This window comes from Lepidochelys kempii, chromosome 8 (genome assembly GCF_965140265.1).
Source record: "Lepidochelys kempii isolate rLepKem1 chromosome 8, rLepKem1.hap2, whole genome shotgun sequence".
Classification (NCBI taxonomy): Eukaryota; Metazoa; Chordata; order Testudines; family Cheloniidae; genus Lepidochelys; species Lepidochelys kempii.
The window spans coordinates 97,964,354-97,989,703 of record NC_133263.1 but is presented as its reverse complement, the minus strand read 5'-3'; the positions used below and the strand labels follow the sequence as shown (position 1 = coordinate 97,989,703).

General features: G+C 42.6%; 1 protein-coding gene across 9 annotated transcripts in view; it reads left to right on the top strand.

Annotated features, from left to right (window-relative positions):
- Positions 1 to 25,350, top strand: part of OSBPL9 (oxysterol binding protein like 9) — a 142,316-nt gene that overhangs the window by 56,254 nt on the left and 60,712 nt on the right. For 8 of the 9 annotated variants that reach the window (XM_073357740.1, XM_073357739.1, XM_073357733.1 and 5 more), the window contains 2 exons: positions 11,450 to 11,545; positions 17,194 to 17,241. In XM_073357740.1, coding sequence (XP_073213841.1) covers positions 11,450 to 11,545; positions 17,194 to 17,241 — 144 coding nt within the window. The remainder of the gene's footprint in view (positions 1 to 11,449; positions 11,546 to 17,193; positions 17,242 to 25,350) is intronic. The other variant, XM_073357732.1, reaches the window with a different exon arrangement.

The window sequence follows — 25,350 nt, the reverse complement described above, 5'->3', positions numbered from 1 at the left end:
CTGGCAAGGAGTTCCAGAGGTTGACAGTGCGTTGTGTGAAAAAATACTTGTTTGTGTTTGTTTTAAACCTGCTACCTATTAATTTCATTTGGTGGCCCTTTGTTCTGGTATTATGAGAAGGAGTAAATAATACTTCCTTATTTACTTTCTGTATACCACTCATGATTTTATAGACTATATAATAAGATTGGGTCCCTAATCTGAACTATTGGAACTCATTTACAAATTTTTCTTAAAATTACATGAATATATTGTCTCATACTATAGAATTAGAATTTATAATCCCTATTCCATAATGAGATATCTTTGAGCTATAATGTATCTTTAGATAGGTTTTTTCCTCAGAAAGCATTTTATCAAAAAATATGATTTAAATAAAAAAATCCAATTATTTTTATTTTTACTCTTTTTTTTAAATCATTGATTTTTATCCACCCTGGGTTGGAGAAAGATAGTGGCAGACACCAAAAAGTGAGAAGCCAAACATGCCCTTTAGATGCTAAAAGGGGTTTCTGGCATAGTTAGGAACTACTGTAATAAAAATTACTATTAGAACAAGAGGCTCCTTATGCCAGGGCTAGTTGAAAAGGTTCTCCAGAAGAGACTTCAGAGCTACATGAGCAAAAGCTAAGGAGGATACAGTAGAGGAGAGAAAGCATTCTTTGATTTGGCTGGAAAAAAACCCCTAGATTCATTTTGGACTTCACTGTTGAGAGGGGAGCTAAGTACAAGATGGAGTATTCCAGTTGAAGTGAGAAGGATCAAAACAAATTAAACATAAATCATCAGGTAAACACTATTGAGTTGTATCTTGTGAGTTCTGGAGATAGATCTATGTGCCTCTCCAGCAAATAGTGAAATAAGAAAATTCCATTCCAGGAAATTGGACATCGGTCACCCAGATGCAGGATTGACCCTGTGTGTATGTAGCCTACTGTTGCCAAGAGTGTTACAGCAGATTAGCCATTGGGAGCTAGCAGTGGTTATTGTCATGCTGGCTGAAAAGGACATGACACATTTTTTGGAAATAATGCAAATGAACACAGGGCCCAGTAAAACTATCTCAGTCAGATGCCCTTACATAAACAGGGAACTAGCTCAGGTTGCAAAGCTGGATTCGTTTTTTTCCCCAGTGTGGAGAAGAGGGGTGGGTGTGTATGTGTGTGTATATATGTATACACACACCTACCTACCTACCTACACACACATTATATAATGTCAGGTTTCAGAGTAGCAGCCATGTTAGTCTGTATCTGCAAAAAGAAAAGTAGTACTTGTGGCACTTTAGAGACTAACAAATTTATTTGAGCATAAGCTTTCGTGAGCTACAGCTCACTTGCACCCTATAGTGAGCTGTAGCTCACGAAAGCTTATGCTCAAATAAATTTGTTAGTCTCTAAGGTGCCACAAGTACTCCTTTTTATTATATAATATGTTTCCTTAATTGTAGGACTGGAAGGGACCTTGAGAGGTCTTGTAGTCCAGTCCCCTGCGCTCAAGGCAGGACTAATTATTATATATAGACCATCCCTGACAGGTGATTGTCCAACCTGCTCTTAAAAACTTGACGGAGATTCCTTAACCTCCCTAAGCAGTTTATCCCAGTGCTTAACTACACTTACAGTTAGGAAGTTTTTCCTAATGTCCAGTCTAAACCTTCCTTGCTGCCATTTAAGCCATTGCTTCTTGTCCTATCCTCAGAGGTTAACAAGAACAATTTTTCTCCCTCCTTGTATAACCTTTTATGTACTTAAAATTATGTCCCCCCTCAGTCTTCTTTTCTGCAGACTAAACAAACTCAGTTTTTCCAGGCTTTCCTCAAAGGTCATATTTTCTAGACCTTTAATCATTTTTGTTCTCCTCTGGACTTTCTCCAGTTTGTCCACATCTTTCCTGAAATGTGGCACAATTGACTTTTCTAATACTGTTACAACTCTGCCTTCTGTTTGAAGAAAAAATAAAACTCCTTAAAAGCTACAGTTCTTCTTTGTAAAGATGGTGTTTATACTTTAAAATAACTTTCCATTTTATTCCCATGCTGTCTCCCCCCGAGCTTTCTTTTCCATTAACTCTTAATTTTGTAGTGCACAACTAACTTTAAACAAAATAATTTAAAATCATATGTACAGTAGAAACTTAGAGTTACAAACACCAGAGTTGTGAACTGACCAGTCAACCACACACCTCATTTGGAACTGGAATTACACAATCAGGCAACAGCAGAGTAAAAAGAAAAAAATTAAAAAAACAAGTACAGTACAGTACTGTGTTAAATGTAAACTATTGAAAAAAAAAAAGCAGCATTTTTCTTCGGCATAGTAAAGTTTCAAAGCTGCATTAAGTCAATGTTCAGTTGTAAACCTTTGAAAGAACAGCCATAATGTTTTGTTCAGAGTTGCGAACAACCTCTGTTCCCGAGGTGTTCATAACTCTGAAGTTATACTGTATTACATTCTTGTGAAGTTCCTTTCCAACATCTTGTTGGAATATTTCTGTGATAGTTTCAACAGTGTTTGAGAAAGTGGTACTAAAAACTCATACGCCCTTCAGCACTTCCACCCCACAAATATATACACCGGATGCATGTTTCCATATTGCTATCATAGAGGGGCTTGGCAGGATTTGTTTTTAATCTGTAACTGTTGGTAAATGTTGATTTCAGATGACACTGAAATGCACATGTTCAGAATTATTAATAATATTTGAAATATTAATATGGGAAACCACCAAACATGAAGTTGACCATAAATTGCTTTATTAAATTCAAAGGCTTTATACAATTATTCTAAACATACCTAAATAATAAGTAATTTACTACATCCAAACAGTAAGAAAACATTTATAAGCATTTGATTGAGGTACTTACAAATGGGCTAAACTTAGGGGGTGTTTAGACCCATATTGGTTGGCTTCAGTGTGGTCAGGCAGGTGTTAGCAATGAACCCTTTAAGACAGCGGTTCTCAGACTGTGGGTCGGGACCACATTTTAATGGGGTTGCCAGGGCTGGCTTAGACTTGCTGGGGCCCAGGGCCAAAGCCCAAGCCCGAGGGCTTCAGCCCTGGGCAGTGGGGCTAGGGTTGCCTGAGACTGAAGCCCTTTGGCTTTGGCCCCCCGGCCTGGGGCAGTCGGGCTTTGGCTTCAATTCCAACCCCCCACGGTGGCGGGCCCAGGCTTTGGTCCCCGCTCCGGGTACTGTAGTAATTTCTGTTGTCAGAAGGGGGGCGTGGTGCAGTGAAGTTTGAGAACCCCTGTAAGAGTTTACTTTTTTTTATACCTTTCAACAAAAAAAGTCATTGCCAAGTACTGACTTCATTTTGAGACCCTTATTTCCAGTCTTAATCCAGATTAGATTTACGATCTCCTTTTTTCCCAAGGCCTTTCCTCCCCTTCTTCTTTCTGTCCAACAGTTTTTTATTGCACATGGATTCATATGGACTTTTAACAGTGGTGTGAGGGTTGGGAAGGGCCATGTTGGTTCATTTTAAGGCAGATTCTCTGTCTTATTTAAGACAATCTGCAGTCACCCCTGTCGGTCAGGAGCCTTCTTTTTAAAAACTTTCCCTTATTGCATTAGTTCTTTAAACCAAACATCCTCCCCACTTCATTCCTTCTGGCTTTATAATTTATACTTTTCAAGGCCTTCTTTCTACTTTCTACTAGGGGCCTATCTTTACAACATACATGCACACATTTCCTTAACAAAACTTAAGATAAATCTAATTCTTTAATTTCATACATTCATAATTTCGTGCTACATCATGGAGGGGGAAAAAATCACTTAACAGTTGCAATGCACCTGCAGGGATTGGGTGTCACCAGCAGCACAGAGAGCTCTCTGCAGCCCTGCTATCACAGGAATGAGGGAGCAGGGCTGTGACAGTGGAGCTGTAGAGGGCTCTCTGCATGCCTGCTGGGCCAGTGACACCCAATGCCTGCAAGCACAAGGAATGGGGGAGGCTGCATCATTCTGGCCTGGCAAAGCACAGAACCCCAGCCAAGGCTGCATGGAGGAGGATGAGCCCCTGCTTGTGGGGGAACCGACTTCTCTGCTGAACTGTTTCTGATGGCTCCCACGCTCCTGGCTGGTGAGTGAGTGGGGTGGGTAAAACCCAGTCCCTGCAGGCACTAGTTGTGAAGAAGGTTGCAGTCCTGGGAGGGCAGAGCAGAAGACCCCTGATCAGAACCATGAGAAGTAGTAGGAGGCCACCCTGCTTCTGAATGTCTAAGCAGGTCTGCCTATTTGTGTGTAATTTTAAGTAATTTTTCTACCTTCCCAAATAATGTCAAATATAGTTTTAAAAGGTAAAAAACGCAACTTTTTCCATCTCTTGCAGTCTGTTTTTAGGTACATCACATGGTCAGTTCTTCATAGATTCATAGGTTGTATGTCCGTAAGGGAACAGGGTGATCATCTACTCTGAACACTCTTCATAACACAGGCCATCGGACTTCTTGAATTAATTTCTGTTTTGAACTAGTGCAGGGGTTCTCAAACTTCATTGCAACACGACCTCCCTCTGACAACAACATTTACTATACAACCCCAGGACGGTCGTATAGATATCTGAGCCCATCCAAGCTGTGCTGCACCGAGCGGCGGGGCTGAAGCCAAAGAGCTTCAGCCCTGGATGGGGGATCTGTAACCTGAGCTCTGCCGCGCAGGGCTGAAACCCTCGGGTTTTGGTTTTAGTCCCGGGTGGTGGGGCTCCAGCCCTGGACTTCAGCAAATCTAATGCCAGTCCTAGCGACCCCATTAAAATGGGGTTGCAACTCTGTTTGAGAACCATTGAACTAGTACATATCTTTTAGAAAGAAATCCAATCTTAATTTAAAAATTTCCAGTGATGGAGAATCCACTGCAACACTTGGTAAATTGTTCCAATGGCTAATTACCATGACTTTAAATTTGCGCCAAATTTCCAGTTTGAATTTGTGTAGCATCAACTTCCAGCCACCGAATCTTGTGTTTTGGGGCAGGCAGAATGAGAAGCTCCGATTTCTACTTCAGTGGTCTAAAAGCAATTTTGGGGATCAAAAGTTACTAGAGAAGTAAGGAAAAGGATCTCATGTGTGATATATAAAAGTTCTAGGTTTCTTCTTTTTCAAGCATATTACTAGAAACTTTTGTATATGTTGATATATAGAAAAGGACTACACAAAGTATCAGTACAATGAATATTAGACTAGTTTAATTTCTTTCCATTCACCCTGTGAATGTTAGGAAACAAAACTGAAAGTTTGAGGAATAGTATTTTTTTAATGGAAGATTTCCACCTTTTAAAACTATTCTGTATATTGCAGTCCTGTCATTTCTGCCATCTCCCCTTCTATATCTGGCAAATACTGTACGTTGCTTCCTTAAACTGAATTTAAATTACAACATAATCAGTACTGGTTATTTGGGGGATGGGGAATGTATACACTTTTTTTAACATCTTGCTCAACTGATAAGGGTTTTAATTGAAAATCTGAATCCGCATATTTCTAAAGATCTAAAACATCTTGTTGAGCTCACTTTTTTATTAAAAGACTTCCATAATCTGAAAATGTACGTAAATGGAGAAACAAAACCAGCATCTTAAAAAAATCATTGGTGATGGTTGTAAATTCAGGTGACAAAACATCTTTTTATATAGCATCTTGCAACCTCTGGTAATCGTACTGAACCTTTTTGAAACATTCCATTGATTTTCATTAATTTATTTCTTGTGAAGCCTTATTTACACATAGAGAAAGAGAGAGACTTTCCTCTCCCAGTATATTCTCTAATAGCCAAATCAAGAAGCATTAAAATAATCCTGCCACTCAAGTCTGTCTTGTTTGTGTACTGTGCCCTGCAAATATGGCCTGACAACAACCAAACCTGAACCATTGAATTGTACTTGTAGTATCTTGTATAATAATCTTGCTGTGGAAATTGCTGACCTTGAGTTTATAATTTTCTAAACATCTTTCACTCTTCCTTTAAAACAATCCCATCTAAATTAGCAGTATTTCATGAACAAAGCAGTAGGTTTGTTTGTCAGATTATCAGGCTGCATCTTAATTGCCCTGGAATAGACAAACCAAAAGCAGGTTGGTGAAATACTGCAGCTTTGTATGCATCTGTTGGTCTCTCCAAACCAACTCCTAATTATGCTTAGAAATAAAACCCTCTCTCTTTGCTCGCTAGGTTCTATACTTGGTTTTATTATTTTTCCCCTGCTGGTGGTGAGTTGGTTTTTCTTATAAAATTATTTTTGTGAGTTTTACTGTATATTTAAACATTTTAAGAAATATTATATAACATACAAAAATAAATCATATATAAATGGGATTTTCTTTTAGCACTAAGAGCCTGGTACTTGGAAATGGCCTTTTATCCTAAACTCACCACTATAAATACCCTGCCATTCATGTATTAATATTTTGGCTTGTGACTGCAGTAAAAAATTAGCAGTTTTAGGTAGTATAAAGACTGTGCTTGCACAAAAAGAAAAGGAGTACTTGTGGCACCTTAGAGACTAACCCATTTATTGGTTAGTCTCTAAGGTGCCACAAGTACTCCTTTTCTTTTTACGAATACAGACTAACACGGCTGTTACTCTGAAACCTGTGCTTGCACAGTATTCTGTGCTGTCATGTTAATGATACATAGTGCAGCGTCTTCACCAGGAATCTTCTGTAGTTCAAGTAGGTTTGATACATAAAGTCTTACTTGTACTGGTATAGCAGAAATTTTTATCTGAGAGTGCTAGACCATTTGCAGCAGTTATGGTGTCACTGTCTGCTAGATAGTGTTCTCTTCCTTTAGCCATGAAGCACAGTACAGTAAAAGCTGTGTTATCCGGCACTTTACCAATCGGAAAGCTCTAGAAACTGGCATTTTGGGGCGCTGGATCCGGGCAGCGCTCACCTTGGGCAGCTCCCCGCAAGCGGCAGCATGTTCCTGCTGCTCCTAGATTGGGGTGGGCAAACTTTTTGGCCCAAGGGCCACATGCAAAACTGTATGGAGGGCCAGGTAGGGAAGGCTGTGCCTCCCCAAACAGCCTGGCCCCTGCCCCCTATCCACCCCCTCCCACTTCCTGCCCCCCTCAGAATCCCAAGCCATCCAACACCCCCCACCACCTATCCAACCCCCCGTGTCCCCTGACTGCCCTGTCCACACCCACACCCCCGACAAGGCCCCCGGGACTCCCACGCCTATCCAAACGCCCCCCCCATCCCCTGACTGACCCCACTCCCCAGAACCTCCGCCTCATCCAACCGCCCCCTGTCCCTTGACTGCCCCCCAGGACCCCTTGCCCCTTATCCAACCCCCCGTCCCCTGACTGCCCCGACCCCTGTCCACACCCCCGCCTGGTGACAGGCCCCCCAGGACCCCACCCCCTATCCAACCCCTCCTGTTCCCCGCCCCTGACTGCCCCGACCCCTATCCACACCCCCACCCGCTGACAGACTCCCCAGGACTTCCACACTTATCAAACCACCCCCTGTCCCCTGACCGCCACTCCGAACCTCCACCCCATCCAACTGCTCCCTGTCCTCGGACCGTCCTCCCCAGAACCTCTGCCCCATCCAACCACCCCCATCCCCTGAATGCCCCCCAGGACTCCCTGCCCCTTAACCAATGTCCCCGCCCCCTTACCATGCAGCTCAGAGTAGCAGGAGCTCGCAAATCCCGCTGACCAGCCGGAGAAAGCCGTGCTGCCTGCGTGACAGCATGGCTGCGGGGCAGGGGAAACAGCACGGGAGGGGCTGGGGGCTAGCCTCCCCAGCCAGGAGCTCAAGGGTCGGGCAGGACGGTCCCGTGGGCCGTAGTTTGCCCACCTCTGTCTGTGTGCTGCCCCCAGCCTGCCCCGACCGCTGACTTCACAGCTCCCATTGGCCAGGGACTGCGGCTAATGGGAGTTGTGGGGGGGGGGGGGGAGGGGCGCCCGCAGGTGGAGGTAGTGCGCAGAGCTGCTTGGCCACACCTCCGCCTAGGAGCAGCAGTGACATGTCACCACTTGCAGGGAGCTGCCTGAGGTGAGCGCCACCCAGATCCAGCACCCCAAAACCCCTCCCACGCCCCAGCCCTGGGCTCCCTCCTGCACTCAAACTCCCTCCCTCCATTGGTAAGTATAACTCATAGTTAATCGGAATTTTTGACTAACTGGCACCCCCCATTCTCCCAACATGCCGGATAAAAGTTTTTACTATACTCATTTTTATGTAGTTGTAGCTGTATATCAGATCACTATCACAAGTAAATCCCTCACCAAGAATTACTTGGCTCACTTAGTTTAGATCCTCTGTATACCTTGTTGTTACATCAGGGTGTTAAGAGGATTTGGGTTTTTTTATTGGAGCAATGATCAGTAAGTGTTTCCCCCATTTTCAGCCATTGCTTCAAAATGCTGGTGTTTAAACTTGGCCAGTATGGATTGTCTGGCTGTTGAATGCACTCATCTTACAAGCTGTACCATTTGGGTAGATCCTTGTGAGAACAGTGTGCAGGATCAGGGCCTCATTTTGTAGCTCAGTTCAAGACTTGGCAGGCAGATAAAAAATGATCTCTCGTAAATCAGTATTTTTAGTTTTTGTATTAGCATGAAAGAATGTGTTTGCATAACAAATAATCAGTTTTGCAGATTCTGATATAAATGAGTCATTTTTACATTGCATATAATAGTATCCCCGTCCTCTCTAAGGACACCAACAAAGTTTTTTTTTATGTGCTAGACCAATCTTCTACAAAAAATGAACCAACCAGTGTTGACAAAACTAGCAGTGTGGGAGAGAATTACATAAAAATGTAGAATTTAATTTGCCTATGGCATTCACAGAAAATCCAAGAATATATTTTAAATGCTTTTTTTGAGTGGCATTGATAAATTCAGACTCTTGGGAGTGTACCAATGGTCCATGCTACGCTGTTGACGCATACCCAAGAGTCTGAATGTGAAGAGGTCAACTAAAAACCAACCAACCAACCAAAGCCCCCCTCTGGTTACAGATGAGGAACCTTTATTTGTTACACTATATATCCATTCCTTAGTCGTCCCCTACTGTACCCTACCAAATTCACCATCCATTTCGGTCAATTTCACAGTCATAGGATTTTAAAAATAGTAAACTTCATGAGTTCAGATATTTAAATCTGAAATTTCATGGTGTTGTAACTGTAAGGATCCTGACCCAAAAGGGAACTGTTGGGGGAGGGTCACGAGGTTATTGTAGGGGGGTTGCAGTATTACCAACCTTACTTCTGCACTGCTGCTGGCAGCATGCTGCCTTCAGAGCTGGTCACCTGGCTAGCAGCTGCCACTCTCTGGCCACCCAGCTCTGAATGCAGCACAGAAGTAAGGGTGGCAATACCGCAACCCTCCTACAACAACCTCCTTTTGGGTCAGGACCCCCAGGTTGAAAAATGCTGATCTCCCCGGTGAAGTCTGTATAGTAGAGGGTAAAGGTACACCAAAAAACAGATTTCATGGGGGAGACCAGATTTCACAGTCCATGATGCTTTTTTCATGGCCGTGAATTTGGTAGGGCCTTATTCATTAGTATTCAAAACTTCCATATTATGTTACTGTTGTAACACTTGTCTGTCCTTTCTTCTGCCGCTTCCCTCCAGGTTTTTATCTGATTTTGTCATGTGTCTTGATATACATTTTAAAGTTCTTCAAGTCAGGAATGCTTTCTTATTGATCTGTAAACTGCTGCTTGCATTGATGATACTGTATAAATAATAGTTTGGGAGAGGCTTAATTTTCTACGTTGGGTATGGTCAGAAATAACACCCTTCAGCCTCAAATCTGCTAGTTGTAGCTGTTTTAATATGCTGAAAGAGCTTATCCTCTACTTAAAAAAAAAGAAACCCATGCTTTATAAACCTGCTACGTGCATAAAAAGAGAAGTACTCAACTTCACAAATCCACCATTTTCCTTTCCCATTAAAGATGTGGTGTTCCAGTCTGGAACAGTTATTTTAACACAGACAATTTCTGTTTAGGAAGGAAAAATATTAAATACAAACCCTATGTTAATTCAGCTTTATAGTGGAGAACTTAAAAGCACAAGTCAGAAAAATAAAAATCTTTACATGTACGTATGGAGATAAGAATTTTTATATACCGTAATAGTTATACAAATGAGTACACATTCAGAAGGCGCTAATAACTGGACTTCCATCTATTTAAATTTCCCAGCTGCCCTATTGAGGTTTAAATCCTTTACAGGAGGGACCATTTCTAATAGTGAGAGGTTAGTTCAGTATTCATGTTTGTTCATTCTTTGGCCGCTTGTCTATGAATCAAGCTGGCTTTTGGTTGATGAAAGTACTTCTTCAGCTGTTACAAGGGCAGTCATCCAACAGTTGCGCTGGTTGACTGGCATCGTCAGTGTAATGGTATTTGGTGATAGTTGTTTGGCACTGAAACAGGAAAATTATTTCATTTATACTTTTCTTTCAAATGAAATTTAAATGTCTACATGGAAAAATAAATAAGTAATCTTTTAATAATCATAATTAACTTTGGTAGTATGAGTGTATGGTAACTATACATGCACCAAAGAAGACTACTGGCAATTTGTGGATGTCACGATATGCACTGCTTGTAATACAACAGGAGACCATCTTGTGTTTAAAATGTTCTGACGTGTATCTAGGTCGGGGTGGACAAACTTTTTGGCCCGAGGGCCACATCAGGGTTGCAAAAGTATATGGAGGGCTGGGTAGGGAAGGCGGTACCTCCCCAAACAGCCTGGCCCCTGCCCCTATTTGCCCCCTCCCACTTCTCCCCCCGACCCATCCAACCCCCATTCTCCTTGTCCCCTGACCACCGCCTTCTGGGATCCCTGCCCCTAACTTCCCCCCAGGACCCCACCCCCTAGCCAACCCCCGCCTTTCTCCCTGTCCCCTGACTGCCCCAATCCCTATCCATACTCCCGACTCTTGACAGCCCCCCCTGGACTCCCACACCCTATCCAAACCCCCCACCCCCCAATTCCCCATCCCCTGACTGCCCCCCCCAAAACCTCCACCCCATCCAACTGCTCCCTGTCCCCTGACTTGTCCCCGCTGCCCCCAGAACCCCTGACCCATCCAACCGCCTCCTGCTTCCTGTCACCTGACTGCTGCCCCGGGACTCCCTGCCCCCTTACCATGCTGGAGCCAGCCACACCGCTGTGCTGCCCAGCAAAAGCGGCCGGCTAGAGAGCTGGCAGAACGGTGCGCTCGGGTTGCAGGGGAGGGGCTGGGGACTCCAGCTGGGAGCTCAGGGGCCGGGCAGGACGGTCCTGTGGGCCGGATGTGGCCCACCTCTGATCTAGGTACATGCAATGTGATATAAAGAAATAAGGCAGCCTTTATTAACTACCCATCAGTTATGAATAAATATAGTCAAGTAAATTGCTCAAAAACACTATTATAGATTTGATTTGTTTGTCTCTCTTTCTCTTTTTTTTTTTTTTTAATATATGTAGGGTGTGGATTCAGGATTTGTTCCCAGTGTTCAGGATTTTGATAAGAAACTTACAGAGGCTGATGCTTATTTACAGATCTTGATAGACCAATTGAAGGTATGTTGACCTAACACTTGTGCACCTACAGAGATAGTAAATAATGTCAGGTGCTCTTTGGGTCTTCTCTGGAACTTGTCTCAGGCCCTGTTCTATGGGCAGCTGTGGTGGGGAATCATCCATATTTCAGAGCCACAATCCAGTGTCAGAGAAGAAATTATTTGACACAGTAAAAGCAGAAGAGAGAGAATGAATTAGTTAAGGCAGATGTGACCATATGAGAAGCCTGTCAAACGCTTAAGTATTTTTCATCCCTGGGGTTTGCCAATGACAGTTTTATCCTTTTCTTTTCTTTGCTCTCTGGGTCTACCATAGAAAAGAATATTGAAATGAGGAGACGATTACAAAAAGTAACAATGAAAATTCAGACTAAAAACTATGTTGAATTTGAGAAGAGAATTCTGTGTTGAGATGAACGGAGATCTTGGAAGCATGTATCACTCAAGTAAAATTGAGTTAGAAAATTAGAGTAACTTTAAATATATGCCTTCTTTCAAAATGGGGTTTCTATCAAACATTAAGAGAATTTGCCTTCTGTTATATTCAGTGAGTTAACCTTGGGGAATTGGCAGAGATGGGTTAAATAAATGAATTTCAATTTGTAATGGAATCCTTAAAATTATCATCCTGCTCTTGACATCTAATTTTTTTCCCCCTGAAGAGGAATCCAGCCTGTGCTGTTGCTCCTGCACATAGTGCTTGGCTGGGGTTGTTGGCAGCGGAGGAAATTTTGCTGCTGTATTTGTGTGAATCTGATACTTGACCATGGATAAATCGCTCTGTAGGAGCAGCTAAAATGGAATACTTTTCTGTTCTGCTTATGTGTTTTGGGGTTAGGTGGGGAAGATGAGGAATGACAAGCTCGTATCTCCCATCACACTATTGGAAACAGCAGAAGATCCAACTTCGGCAGTTTCTGCCTACAACATTTTCCCCTGACCCAGCCGATTAAAACTGATTAAGACTTCTACAGTTATGTTCTGCTTCTCTTGCTGATATTCTTGGGCAAGCACTGTGTGTGGGAGCATCAGCACAAATTTGGTCTTGTTGGTGGGAAAGGAGTATGTGCACTAAGATGGAGTTGAGTGAGAGAGGCATACAGAATAAAGAGCTTGGCCCACAGCCTAATGATTTAGGACACAGCGTTGTCCCTTGCTGTCATGTCAGCGGGGTGAGGAGAACGTCCCAGGCAGCATTCATCTCTGGAGGAAAGGATATGCCTAACTGTGCTCTTAAGCAGTCACCTGAGACTGACTGAAGAAAAGATTGAAACCAATAGTTGAGAGAGAGGACAGTAGAAACAAGGGATGGGGAGAGACTTACGGAAACTAAGGCATGGGGTTTTGCAGAACAAGATATCAGCATTCAAGGAATGGGAAGTATGGCACCAGAGAAGAAAGGATAGGAGAAGTGACTTGCTGAGTTTTGGAGAGGAGCTAGCATTTGAGGTTTTTTTTATTCCATTGCAATATCTTATTAAATTTGGTAGCTGAAAGTAACTTAGCCCTAGTCTACACTAGAGGGGGGGATCGATCTAAGTTATGCAACTTCAGCTACGTGAATAACGTAGCTGAAGTCGACGTACTTAGATCGACTTAGCGTGATGTCTCCACCGTAGTGAGTCTACTGCTGCTGTTCCCCCGTTGACTCTGCCTGTGCCTCTTGCGGCGCTGGAGTACAGGAGTCGACGGGAGAGCGTTCAGGGGTCGATTTATCGAGTCTAGACTAGACGCAATAAATTGATCCCCGCTGGATCGATCGCTGCCCGCTGATCCAGTGGGTAGTGAAGACATAGCCTCAGCAAACTAAAGCACTAAAATGTTTCAGACTCTCCCCTCTGCTTCCCCTGTCCTCTTTTTTGGAGGGAAAAAGCGTGTGTGTGTATGTGTGAATCTTTACTGTATGGTCGTGGTACACAACATGCAGTCTGAGAACCAAACAGATCTGTGGAGAGAGAAAATGCACCCTTTGTCCCACTTAACCCTCTCTCTGCAGGGCAAGAACGAATCTGATTAACCTCTAGTTTTTATTGATGGTGAATTCTAACTCATCTCTCAAGGGAGTTACAAATTCAGACTACTATTTTTTTTTTTTTTTTACATTTAATTTGGACAAATTATGGTTGTATTCAAATTAGGTGCAGCCCTTGGGCTATTGGTAAGATGTTAGGATGGCTCCCAATGTCAACGGTTGGGCTCCTCAGTATAAACTGGCTGCCTTTACAGCATTTGAATTAGTAGGAGCAGATCGATGCTTAAGGATCTAAAATTGTGGGGTCATGCAAACGTCCCAGGTAATGAACAGAAAAGTTAAAAAACTAAAGCAGAATTGTCTGTCTGTAAGTGGAATTATATTTGTGAAGTGTCATTGAGTCTTGAAATAGATTTCAGAGATTTTTTTCCTCCTTCACATAAATCAAATTTGGGAGGTTTAGTGGCCAAAATCCCTTTTTTTTGGTCTGGCACGTCGTCATAGAGTCTAAGGCCAGAAGGGACCATTGTGATCATTTAGATTGACCTTCTATATAACACAGACCATCAGACTTACACTCTATAAATTAATTTCGGTGATCTTTTGGGGGGGTAGGGGGGAAGTAGTATATCCATGGGTCAGAGGTTTCAGAGGAGTAGCTGTGTTAGTCTGTATCAGTAAAAACAACGAGGAGCCCTTGTGGCACTTTAGAGACTAAGAAATTTATTTGGGCATAATGTTTCATGGGCTATAACCCACTTCGTCAGATGCATGGAGTGGAAAATACAGTAAGCAGGTATAAATATACAGCACATGAAAAGATGGGTGTTGCCTTACCCAGTGGGGGGTCAGTGCTAATGAGGCCAATTCAATTAGGGTGGAAGTGGCCCATTCCCAACAGTTGACAAGAAGGGTTGAATATCAACAGAGGGAAAATTACTTTCACAAATATCTTGAATTGCTTACCACACCTACTTATTAAATGTGTCCTGCCTTTTTGACTGCTTTCAAAATGTAATTTAGTGTATTTGTCTAAGCTAAGACTGTAATAAAATAACTTGTCAATGAAGTTTGTCCAGTAATTTTACCTGTTCTCATCTTAATCCTGTATTTCATTTTTCTTCTGTATTAAAGATAAAAGTAAATGTGAGCTGACTTGTTTTGAACGGTGGAAAGTTTGAAATCATTATGTAATGTTTTGCTATGGGACAGATGCACAAGCACCAGCAATTATTAATACTAAATCTATATCAGGATAGGACTCAGAATGCTTGATCAGGATTGGGGACTCCATTGTGCTAGCTTCTGTAGAGACCTAGTGCTAAATAGGGTCCTTACTCCAAATATCTATCCGTCTCAGATAAGAGAAAAGAACAGATAAGCCTGTTTGCTGGAGGTGTTCTGAACAATGTGTCTGTTCTTAAATGGTAACTCACTCTTCCTATAAAACCTGACATCAGAACAGCCTTCTTTGTCCAAAGAGTGCTGAATGGAACTCCCTATGTATCTCATCAACTCTACCTTTTTAATCAACTGCAGAACAATGACAGCATGGGAATCGAAAGACTGAGCCTCAGGGCATGTCTTCACTAGCAGTGTTAAAGAGCTGGCCACAGCAGCGCTTTAATCTGGCTGTGTAGTTGCAGCAACACTGGTACTTTACAGTGCCGAAACTTGCAGTGCTCAGGGGAGTGTTTTTTCACGCCCCTGAGCGAGAAAGTTGCAGCACTGTAAAGTGCCAGTATAGACGAGCCCTCAGTAACTGAGCGTGAGTGTTGCAGGGAACCGTGGAATGTGAATGACAATGGCACCATGTCACAAATACTTTAAAATAAATATGAATGAATTGTTGTTGGGGGTCATATTGCTTGGGTTGTACTTGTTTTGTTTTCAAAATCCTAGAGTTTTCCATTGAGTGCTTGCTCACGTCCATTCCAGTGTAGGTGTACGTGCGCTGTATGCACCACCCCCAGAAAGTTTTCCTGCAGTGCTATCCGTTGGGTCTCTTCTGGTGCCCCATGGAGTCGTGCCCATAGCGCCAGTATATAGGGTCCTGCTGCTCTGCCACCCCATTAGTTCCTTCTTACCAGACTTGGGCAACCTGCTGAGCTGTTTTCAGTTATCTCCCGCACCCAGACACCCAGTTCCCAATGGGATCCAAACCCCAAATACATCTGTTTTGTTCTGTATAAAGCTTATACAGGGTAAATTCATAAATTGTCTGCCCTCTATAACACTGACAGAGAGAGATGCGCAGCTGTTTGCTCCCCCAGGTATTAATTACTTTGGGCTTATTAATAATAAAATCACTTTTATTTAAGTATAAAAAGTAGGATTTAAGTGGTTTCAGATAATAACAGACAGAACAAAATAAGTCACCAAGCAAAATAAAGCAAAAACACGCAAGTCTAAGCCTAATACATTAAGAAACTGATTACAGGTAATATCTCGCCCTTAAAGATGTTCCAATAAGCTTCTTTCACAGACTAGACTCCTTCCCAGTCTGGACCCAGTCCTTTCCCCAGTATGGGTTCTTGTTAGTTCCAGCAGACATCTCAGGTGGTAAGCAGGAGTTTTCTCATGACTGCAGTCCCTTTTGTCCTGCTCCACCCCCTTTTATAGTTTTGGCACAAGGCAGGAATCTTTTGTCTCTGTAGGTCCCTACCCCGCCTTCTAAATGGAAAAGTACCAGGTTTAAGATGGATTTCGTTATCCGGTGACATGGTCACATGTCACTGTAAGACCCCCTAGACTCCATTCTTCCTGGGTTGGCCCACACTTACACAGGAAGGCTTGCAGGTAAATAAATCATTTACAACCAATTGTCCTAGGCAATGGGAGCTATCAAGATTCTAAACCACCATTAATGGCCTACACTCTGCATAATTACAATAGGACCTCAGAGTTATACTTCATATTTCTAGCTTCAGATACAAGAATAATACATGCATACAAATAGGAGGAATATAGTCAGTGGATTATAACCTTTGTTATGATACTTTACAAGAGACCTTTTGCATAAAGCATATTTCAGTTACATTGTATTTACAGTCATAAGCATATTTCCATAAAACATATGGAGTGCAACGTCACAGTTCCCATCCAGGGTATCTGTAGAGTGGCAACATAGTCTTTGGTCCACACTTTTGCAACTCATTATGCTGTCACTCAGCGGGCCAGATTTGGCTGAGAGGTTCTACAGTCTGCTTGTCATTGAACTCCAAGCCCCCCTCCTACATCTGCTTGAGAGTCACCTACGTTGGAATGGACATGAGCAAGCAATTGAAGAAAAAATGGTTGCTGACCTTCTGTAACTGCTGTTCCTCAAGATGCGTTGCTCATGTCCATTTCAAAACCCACCCTCAGACCCCTCTGTAGGAGTTAGCCGGCAAGAAGAAGCTGAGGGGGCAGCGGGATGACAGGACTGTGTATACTGGCACTATGAGGGTGCAACTCCAGAGGCACCAGAGCTGACCTGATGGATACCAGTGAGGAAAACTTTACGGTGGTGGTGCAGGCGGCATGCGCACACCTATATTGGAATGGATATGAGCACCACCTCTCGAAGAACAGCAGTTATGGAAGGTTAATAACTCTGGGTTTTTTTTGTAGTTTCAACCTGTTTGATGTACAAAAAACAGCACTTGCAGTATTTTCACAAATTTTTTTTTTTTTAGCTATTTGATGAGAAGCTTCAGCACTGCATAGATGATGAACAGAGAAAAGCAAGTATACTTTATCTTATATAGATATTTAGGCCTTTTTGACATTTTTGATTATTTTGTTTCCCTTTTCATTAATCTCATATAATTATGAATCATGTTTTAAGTGTGATTTTAATCTACAGTTGATAAAAATAAATTCTTGATCTGTCTGTTTAGAACTTTTTACAGGAGTTACATATTCTGAATAACTGGGGGAATATAACTTTATATAATAGGATGAGATTTTTATAACATTAAGATATCACCTTTAAAGCTTTAAAACAAAGTTTCATTCTTTTAAGAAATGGTTCTTATACCTTTATAGATGTGTGGACAACATAGCATAATTTTAAAACTCCCACATCTCCTCTGGCATAACTGTCATTGATGTATTTGAAGAAATTTTGGTATAAAATAACCAAATTTTGGTTCATTCATCAATGTTTGAAAGTAATAGGTTGAACGAGCATAGTGGAAAAGCACGTAAGGAGCACACTGGGGTTTTAGTTTGTTTTTTTTTAAGCAGTGCACATATTTGGAGCTCTGCACTGCACGTATTTAGAGCTCTCCATATGCTAAGAGAGACCTAGTGAAAAGTCTGACTAGCCAGTTTTACATTTGATCACTCTGAGTATATCCTTTCTGGTGGTCTTCTACTTATTTCTTTTCCCCCTTCTCTTGCTACCCAACCCCCAACAAAAGGATTTTTTGGTCAGGGAGGGTTGTGTAAATGTGCAGTCTATAACATATTCACATGCTTTGGGGCTGTATGCTCCAGAATGCAATATGTCATCCAGGGAATACAAAACATGAAACAGGCTATTGCTCACTTCAAAAGCTGATGAATATACTTGCTCCTGTCCAGTGTCATTTTTGGAAGCATGGCAGTAGAACAAAGTGTCACAAATTGCTATTTTTAATAAAGACAAATGTTTTATCAGACTTTTTTTTTCTTGGGAGAGTGGGAAGGAAAGAATGTTTCAAAACAAAAAAATTAGCTTGTGAACTTTAATACCTGGAAATAGGGAATTAAAATTAAAGCTATTGCTCAGTTATAATTATTGCACTGTCACTGTAACGTTAAAATAGTTGGATTTGGGAATTTTTGTGTGTTTTGTACCTATTTCTCCGAGTTTTCCCTTGTATTTAAAAGTAAAGCTTCTTCTATTCAGTATTATTGTTTGAGTACAGTTTGATGCTTCCTCGCATAATATTATGTAAAGGATGTGACTTTGTATATGTTCCTCTTCATGTCTGATGGTCATACTGGCAGATTAGCAATCTTATGTGTTGAGCTTTCTGTCCACTTCTTGGTGGCATGTACAGTTTTTAAAATGTATTTGTTGCTCAGTTCAAACATGCTTGGCTAGTCTCTGAACAAGCAACTGCAAGAACAGAACTGATTTTTTGTTTGTTTGTTTTTTAACTCGAAAATTATTCCTTCACTTTTTACCTCTGTCCAGCTGCGCTCATGCAGCTCAGGAAGTACATTAGCCTTCCCTGTGACAGTAAGAAGCACTTGAGTCACTTTTTTAATCCTTGGAGACTTCTTCAAGGATTGTGTTATAGCTAGAGGATGCATTTTCATATTTAGTCTGAGCAAGGCATACATCAGTGGAACAGGAAGACTTATGATTTCAAAGAGGAGGCCAGTTTACCCTTCTTCAGAGATTTTTGTTTTTAAATGTTGTATCAATAATGTTTTTACTACAGATTCCACTTCTTCCCCATTTAAAACAAACAAAAAGCATCACTTTTTTTTTAAATTGAACCTCCCTATCCCTTTGGGCTAAAACAGGTAAGGAATTCTTTGGCAGCAGCTTAATGCTTCTGTTTCCTTAGATAAGGATTAAGCTTTTCACTATACTTTGGCTAAGCAATGGTTCCACAGAGATACTGTTTGCGGGAAAGTTATGCAGCTGGAAATCCATTCTACACTCTTTCCCGCTAGGTCTTCATTAAAAATTCTAGCAGAAGCCTGTTTGTTTGTTTTTCTTTCCATGTTTTCTTGAACGATTCATAAGTTTAAATGGGCAATCAGAAGACAGGTTTTCTTTTCAGTTGGAATCAAAGCAGAGTGAAAGTGTTGTTTCAAGATGAACTGTTTGAACTCAAGTTAGCTGTTGTGTTCCAGCAGACCAAAGTCAGGCATTTTTAGTATCCTGTAATTTCTTCTGAAACTCAATATGGTGTTTATATGCAGGGCAGGATTGGAAATGTGAACCAAAACTAATTAGCTTTGAGCACTGGGTGAAGCATTGTTTAGTATTGCAAAGAGCCATGAAATAATGACCTCCTAAACAATTGAGCACAACCTGTTTTTTCAGATGGAAAAAGTCTCTTTCCGGTACTGCCAGGCAATCACTTTATGATAATATGATAGGTAGTAGCTAGGATGCTTTTACAAATAGTTGTCAGATAGTCATTGTTCTTCTTCGAGTGCTGTCCCTGTGGGTGCTCCACTCTTGGTGTTGGTGCGTCCCGGCGCTATTGATCAGAGATTTTTGATAGCAGTGCCTGGTCGGGACGCAGGCGCTCAGTTGGTATCTCCCGTCTCCTGCTCTGTTTTACCCGCCTTCTGCCATATATTTCAAGTTATAGCTGTCTCAGATGATGGTCCCACACATGTTGTTCATTTTAAGAACACTTTCACTGCAGATTTGACAAAATGCAAAGAAGGGACCAATATTCTAAACATAGCTACAGCACTGGACCCAAAGTTTAAGAATCTGAAGTGCCTTCCAAAATTCGAGAGGGATGAGGTGTGGAGCATGGTTTCAGAAGTCTTAAAAGAGCAACATTCCGGTGCAGAAACTACAGAACCCGAACCACCAAAAAAGAAAATCAACCTTCTGCTGGTGACATCTGACTCAGATAATGAAAATGAACATGTGTCAGTCTACACTGCTTTGGATTGTTATCAAGTGGAATCGGTCATCAGCATGGACGCATGTCACCTGGTATGGTGATTGAAGCATGAAGGGACATATCAATCTTGAGTGCATTTGGCACATAAATATCTTGACACTGGCTACAACGGTGCCATGAGAACACCTGTTCTCACTTTCAGGCGACACTGTAAAAAAAGAAGCAGGCAGCATTGTCTCCTGCAAATGTAAACAAACTTGCTTGTGTTGGTGATTGGCTGAACAAGAAGTAGTAGGACTGAGTGAACTTGTAGGGTCTGAAGTTTTACATTCTTTTGTTTTTGAGTGCAGGGTGTTTTAATGTAATTCTACATTTGTACATTCAATTTTCATGTTAAAGAGATTGCACTACAATACTTTTATTAGGTGAATTGAAAAATATTATTTTTTGTTCTTTTACAGTGCAAATACTTGTAATAAAAATACATATAAAGTGAGCACTGTACACTTTGTACTCTGTGTAATTGAAATCAGTATATTTCAAAATGTAGAAAACATCCAAAATATTTAAATAAATGGTATTCTATTATTAGTGCGATTAATTGCAATTTTTTTAATCACTTGGCAGCCCTAATTTAAATGTATCCTAATTGTTAATTTAGTGGAGAGTCTAAAAATAATTATTTTGGAAGGCATCTTTAACTAATTTTGTCTGTCTTCGGGTTAACCAGTAATGTACCAGTTCTTACAATTATTTCTGTAACTGAACCCTGAAATGGCAGTTGCCTCTTCATTTTAGTTTCAGCTATTGTAGGTTCTGTCCCCAAAGCCTTTCTTTCTGTTGGGAATTGGGATTTTACTGCTATGCTATAGATGTAAAGTTTTTTTTCTAATTGACTTTTTGGTATGGATTTATGGCAAATAGGAATGCTCTGAAGAGATTACAAATTACCATTATTTTGGGTCACAAAACAAATGAAGCTACAATATCATGTTGTCTGGTTAAAAATAGATAACCTCTTAAAAACAAACAAGTCTTGAGAACTTGTTTTGTCTCTTACCCTAGGGTCTATCTCTTTCTCTTTAGAGCTTCAGACTTAGGATATGTCTACAATGCCCATGTTACAGCGCGGCCACGGCAGCGCTGTGACATGGGTAGTGTAGACACGCTTTATCACCAGGGGAGAGCTCTCCTGGCAATTAATTAAAATAAAATATAAATAAATAAGTAAAACCCCACCCCATGGGAGCATGGCTCCCAGCGATAAAACTCTGTCTATACCAGCCTTTTTCAGTGCTATAACTTTTGTTGCTGAGGGGGGGGTGTTTTCCTACCCCTGAATGACGAAAGTGGCAGTGTAGACACAGCCTTAGACAAGTAAGGTTATTTATTCATATGATCATAAGGAATGGAATTAATGCCCTTACTACAGCCTCTTTTTAGGGACTAAGAAGAGGGGTGTCTTAATAAACAGTACCTTCTTTTTTTATATTCTTAAAATATAAGAGATTCTAACCAGTACTCTGTGTGGAGGGACAGCCGGGGAGGTGTGGGAGTATAATGTAAAAGGGGAAAAAGTTGGTAGAAGTGTACATAGCCAGTCCCTTCTGCAGTTTGCCTGTTTGCAAGGGGTCAGCATAATGCATAATAAGGAAGATTGGGGTCCTGCAATTAGGGCAGAGGACTGGGAGTCGGGTGACCTGGATTCTATTCATGGCTCTAGTGCTGACTTGCTGTGTGACCTAGCATAAATCATTTTTGTCAGTGCCTCAGTTTCCACATCTGTAAAATGGGGGTAGAGATACATTAACCTCTTTAATAAAGAGTTTTGAGATCTGTGGATGAAAGCACTGTTGTAACCGTGCCTCCATGGGTCACAACTGAGAATATCAAGTTCAGGACAAACTGCTGAGAAATAGGGCAGATACACCCCAAAACTGGTGGTTATTCTCCCTTAGGATATACCAAACCAGCAACAAGAGTAAACTTCTGTTTCACCACACTGGCTAACAAGAAGTTAGAGCTGCAGTTTCGTTAGGCATTCCAGTCCTTGTATCACCACCAAAAACTCTAGATTTTAAGATGAGTGGTTCTTTACAACCAATTTAATCAAATGAAAGGTTCTTTTGATCCCAAAGGATCAGCCACGTACCCAGGGCAATATATAACTGAGATTTTACCCAAAATTCACACCAATCCTTTAGTATTTAAAATCTAAAGGTTTATTTATAAAAAGAAAGAAAGAAAGGTGAGAGAGTTAAAACTAGTTAAAGGAATCCAATACATACTATAATTGCAAAGTTCTTGGTTCAGGCTTGTAGCAGTGATGGAATAAACTGCTGGCTTAAGTCAAGTCTCTGGTTGCTTCCAAATCATTGGAAGGTCCTCAGTCCTTTGGTTAGAATGCTCCCATTAGTATAAATTCATAATCCAGAGATTTGAGCAGGAAAGAGGTAAAATGGAGGTGTTTCCAGTCCCTTTTATAGCTTCTGCCATGTGGAGGAAAATCCATTGTTTCAAACAAAGCCTTCAGCACAGGTAGTGGAAAATTGCAGGTAAAAGATGGAGTTTGGAGTCACATGGGCAAGTCACATGTCCAAGCATGATTTCACTTAGTAGTAGCAGGAAAGTCCATTAAGTGTAAATAGGCGTCTCCCATGGTCCATTATGAGTTGTGTTCCTTGATGAGCCACTTAATTTGAATAGTCCCTTCGCGATGTGCAGGCTAAATACCTTGTGGGCATTACCCCAGGAGCAAACATTTGAAATACAAGTTTAGAGCCAATACTCAAAATTTGAAATTCAAAAATGATACATGCATACAAATAGCATAATCATTCTCAGCAAATCATATCCTTTCTATAGGCACCTTACTTGACAACCTTTTTACAAGATTGGTTGCAATTATGTAACAGTGGTAGCAACAGTGATCTACATGGTCATATTTTAATCAGATAACGTCACAACTGTATAAGAGCAAATGTTGTTGTTCTGTTATGTAAGAACATGCCAGGTCATCAATATCAAAATCTTAGTGGTGGTATTACCAGAGAAAGGAACTGTTGCCTAGTCTGTCAATTCTGTATTAGTACATTGATTAGAGAATCCAGTGAACACTTGGTAGTTTAGCAGGTTCTGCCCCATTTCCAGACCCAGAAATATTAGTTATTACAAGAATCCTGGTGTGCACGAGCGAGACAGTCAGAGTTTGGAAAGGCGTTCTGTCCTTGTAATATTTTTATTAGCACAATTAGCAAAAGTACAAACTCTAATCCAGGGGTCGGCAACCTATGGCACGCATGCCAAAGACGGCACGCGATCAAATTTTTAATGACACGCTGCTGTCTGCTGGGGACAGCAGTGCGCAATTAAAAATCCGGCCCGGCCCGCTCTTCTCCGCCCACCGCTCTCTCCTTGCAGGGCAGGCAAGCATCCCCCTCTCCCTGCCTCTTTCCCCAGTGTGCATGGTTCCTGCCCCTCCTCCTCTCCCTCCCTCCCTCCCTGCGGCCAATCAGCTGACTGCCCTTGCCATGGAGTGGGAGAGGGAAAAGCGGGGCCACAGCATGCTCTCTGCTCCGGGGACCTTGGGGAAGGGGGTGGAATTGGCATATTCCCTCCAGCCCCCTGCTGTGAGCTGCTCTGGGCAGGGGGCTGGGAGCACCCCCACAACCCCAGCTAACGCCCCCAGCCCTCTGCCCTGACCCATGAACCCTCCTCACACACACCCAGCCCTCTGCCCTGACCCCTGCACCCCCCCCACACACACACATCCCAGCCCCGTGCCCTGACCCCTGCAGCCCCCCACAACCTCAGCCCTGGCTCCAGCACCCCCCACACATACCCAGCCCCCTACCCTGACTCCCACACCCCCCCCCCCCCACATACCCAGCCCCCTACCCTGACTCCGGCACCCTTCTCACACACCCCCACACCCTCTGCCCTGACTCTTGCACCTCCACATCCCCACCCCCACCCTGAGCACCAAACGGGAGCTCCTGCACACACACACCCACATTCCTACCTGCACCCCTCGCACCAAATGGGAGCTGCCAGATAAGCACTCCACACCCAAACCTCCTGCCCCAACCCTGAGCCCCCTCCCTCATTCTAGTTCCTGGCCAGACCCTACACCCCAACCCCCAGCCTGCTCCTTCACCCCCAGCCCTGTGCTCAGTGCACTCCCACCCTCAGCTCAGTGCAGAGAGAGGAAGAGAATGGGCCAGAACCAGGGAGAAAGTAGGTACCTACTCTATGTGGACAGGGCTGGGATCCCAGACCAGCAGCGGTTTGAGCGGGGCCAGCAGCTGGGACCCTGGCTGGCAGAAGCTGGCGGACGGAACCCCAGACTGACAGCGGGCTGAGCCGCTCAATCCCCTGCTGGTCTGGGGTCCCGGCTGCCGGCCCTGCTCAGCCTACTGCCGGTCTGGGGTTTTGGCTGCTGGCCCCTTGCCAGCCAGGGTCCCGGCCGCAGGCCCCGCTCAGCCCGCTGTCGGCCTAGGTGAACAGAACCCCAGGCCAGCAGCGGGCTGAGCGGGCCGACGGTGTAAGATCAGCGTTTTGTTTTAATTTTAAATGAAGCTTCTTAAACATTTTGAAAATCTTGTTTACATAAAACAATAGTTTAGTTATATAACATATAGACTTATAGAGAGAGACCTTCTAAAAAACGTTAAAATGTAGTATTGGCACGTGAAACCTTAAATTAAAGTGAATAAATGAAGACTCGGCACACCACTTCTAAAAGGTTGCCGCCCCCTGCTCTAATCCATCAAAGTAGATCGAGATGATATAAGACTGTCAGTACATTTAATTGTCCATATACTCACACCATCCCTTGCGGAGACCCCAAAGGAGGTGAGACAGGCACTCTGTGAGTGGTTGTCGTGTCCCTGGCATGCCAAGATCCCAGTGGCTTAGGCAATGGTTAGCCCTGATATAGGGTTCTGTGGCCTCGTGAGTATTTGTAAGGATGTCTTGCCTCCTCCATCCATTTCTAGACTTCTTCACCCTGATATTGTTGGGGTGCTCTCTCCTTACAAGTTAGTATATTAATTACCTTAATCTTATTGGCATATACTTCAGTTAGTTCTTCTTCGAGTGCTTGGGACCTCAATTTGGTTCTGTCCAGACTTCTGGGGCTGCCATTTGAGCCCTTTGCGACGTGCTCCCTGCTCTATCTCTCATACAAGGTGGTGTTTCTGGTAGTGATAATCTCAGCTAGGAGGGTGTCTGAGCTCAGGGTCCTAACATCAGAGTCTCCCT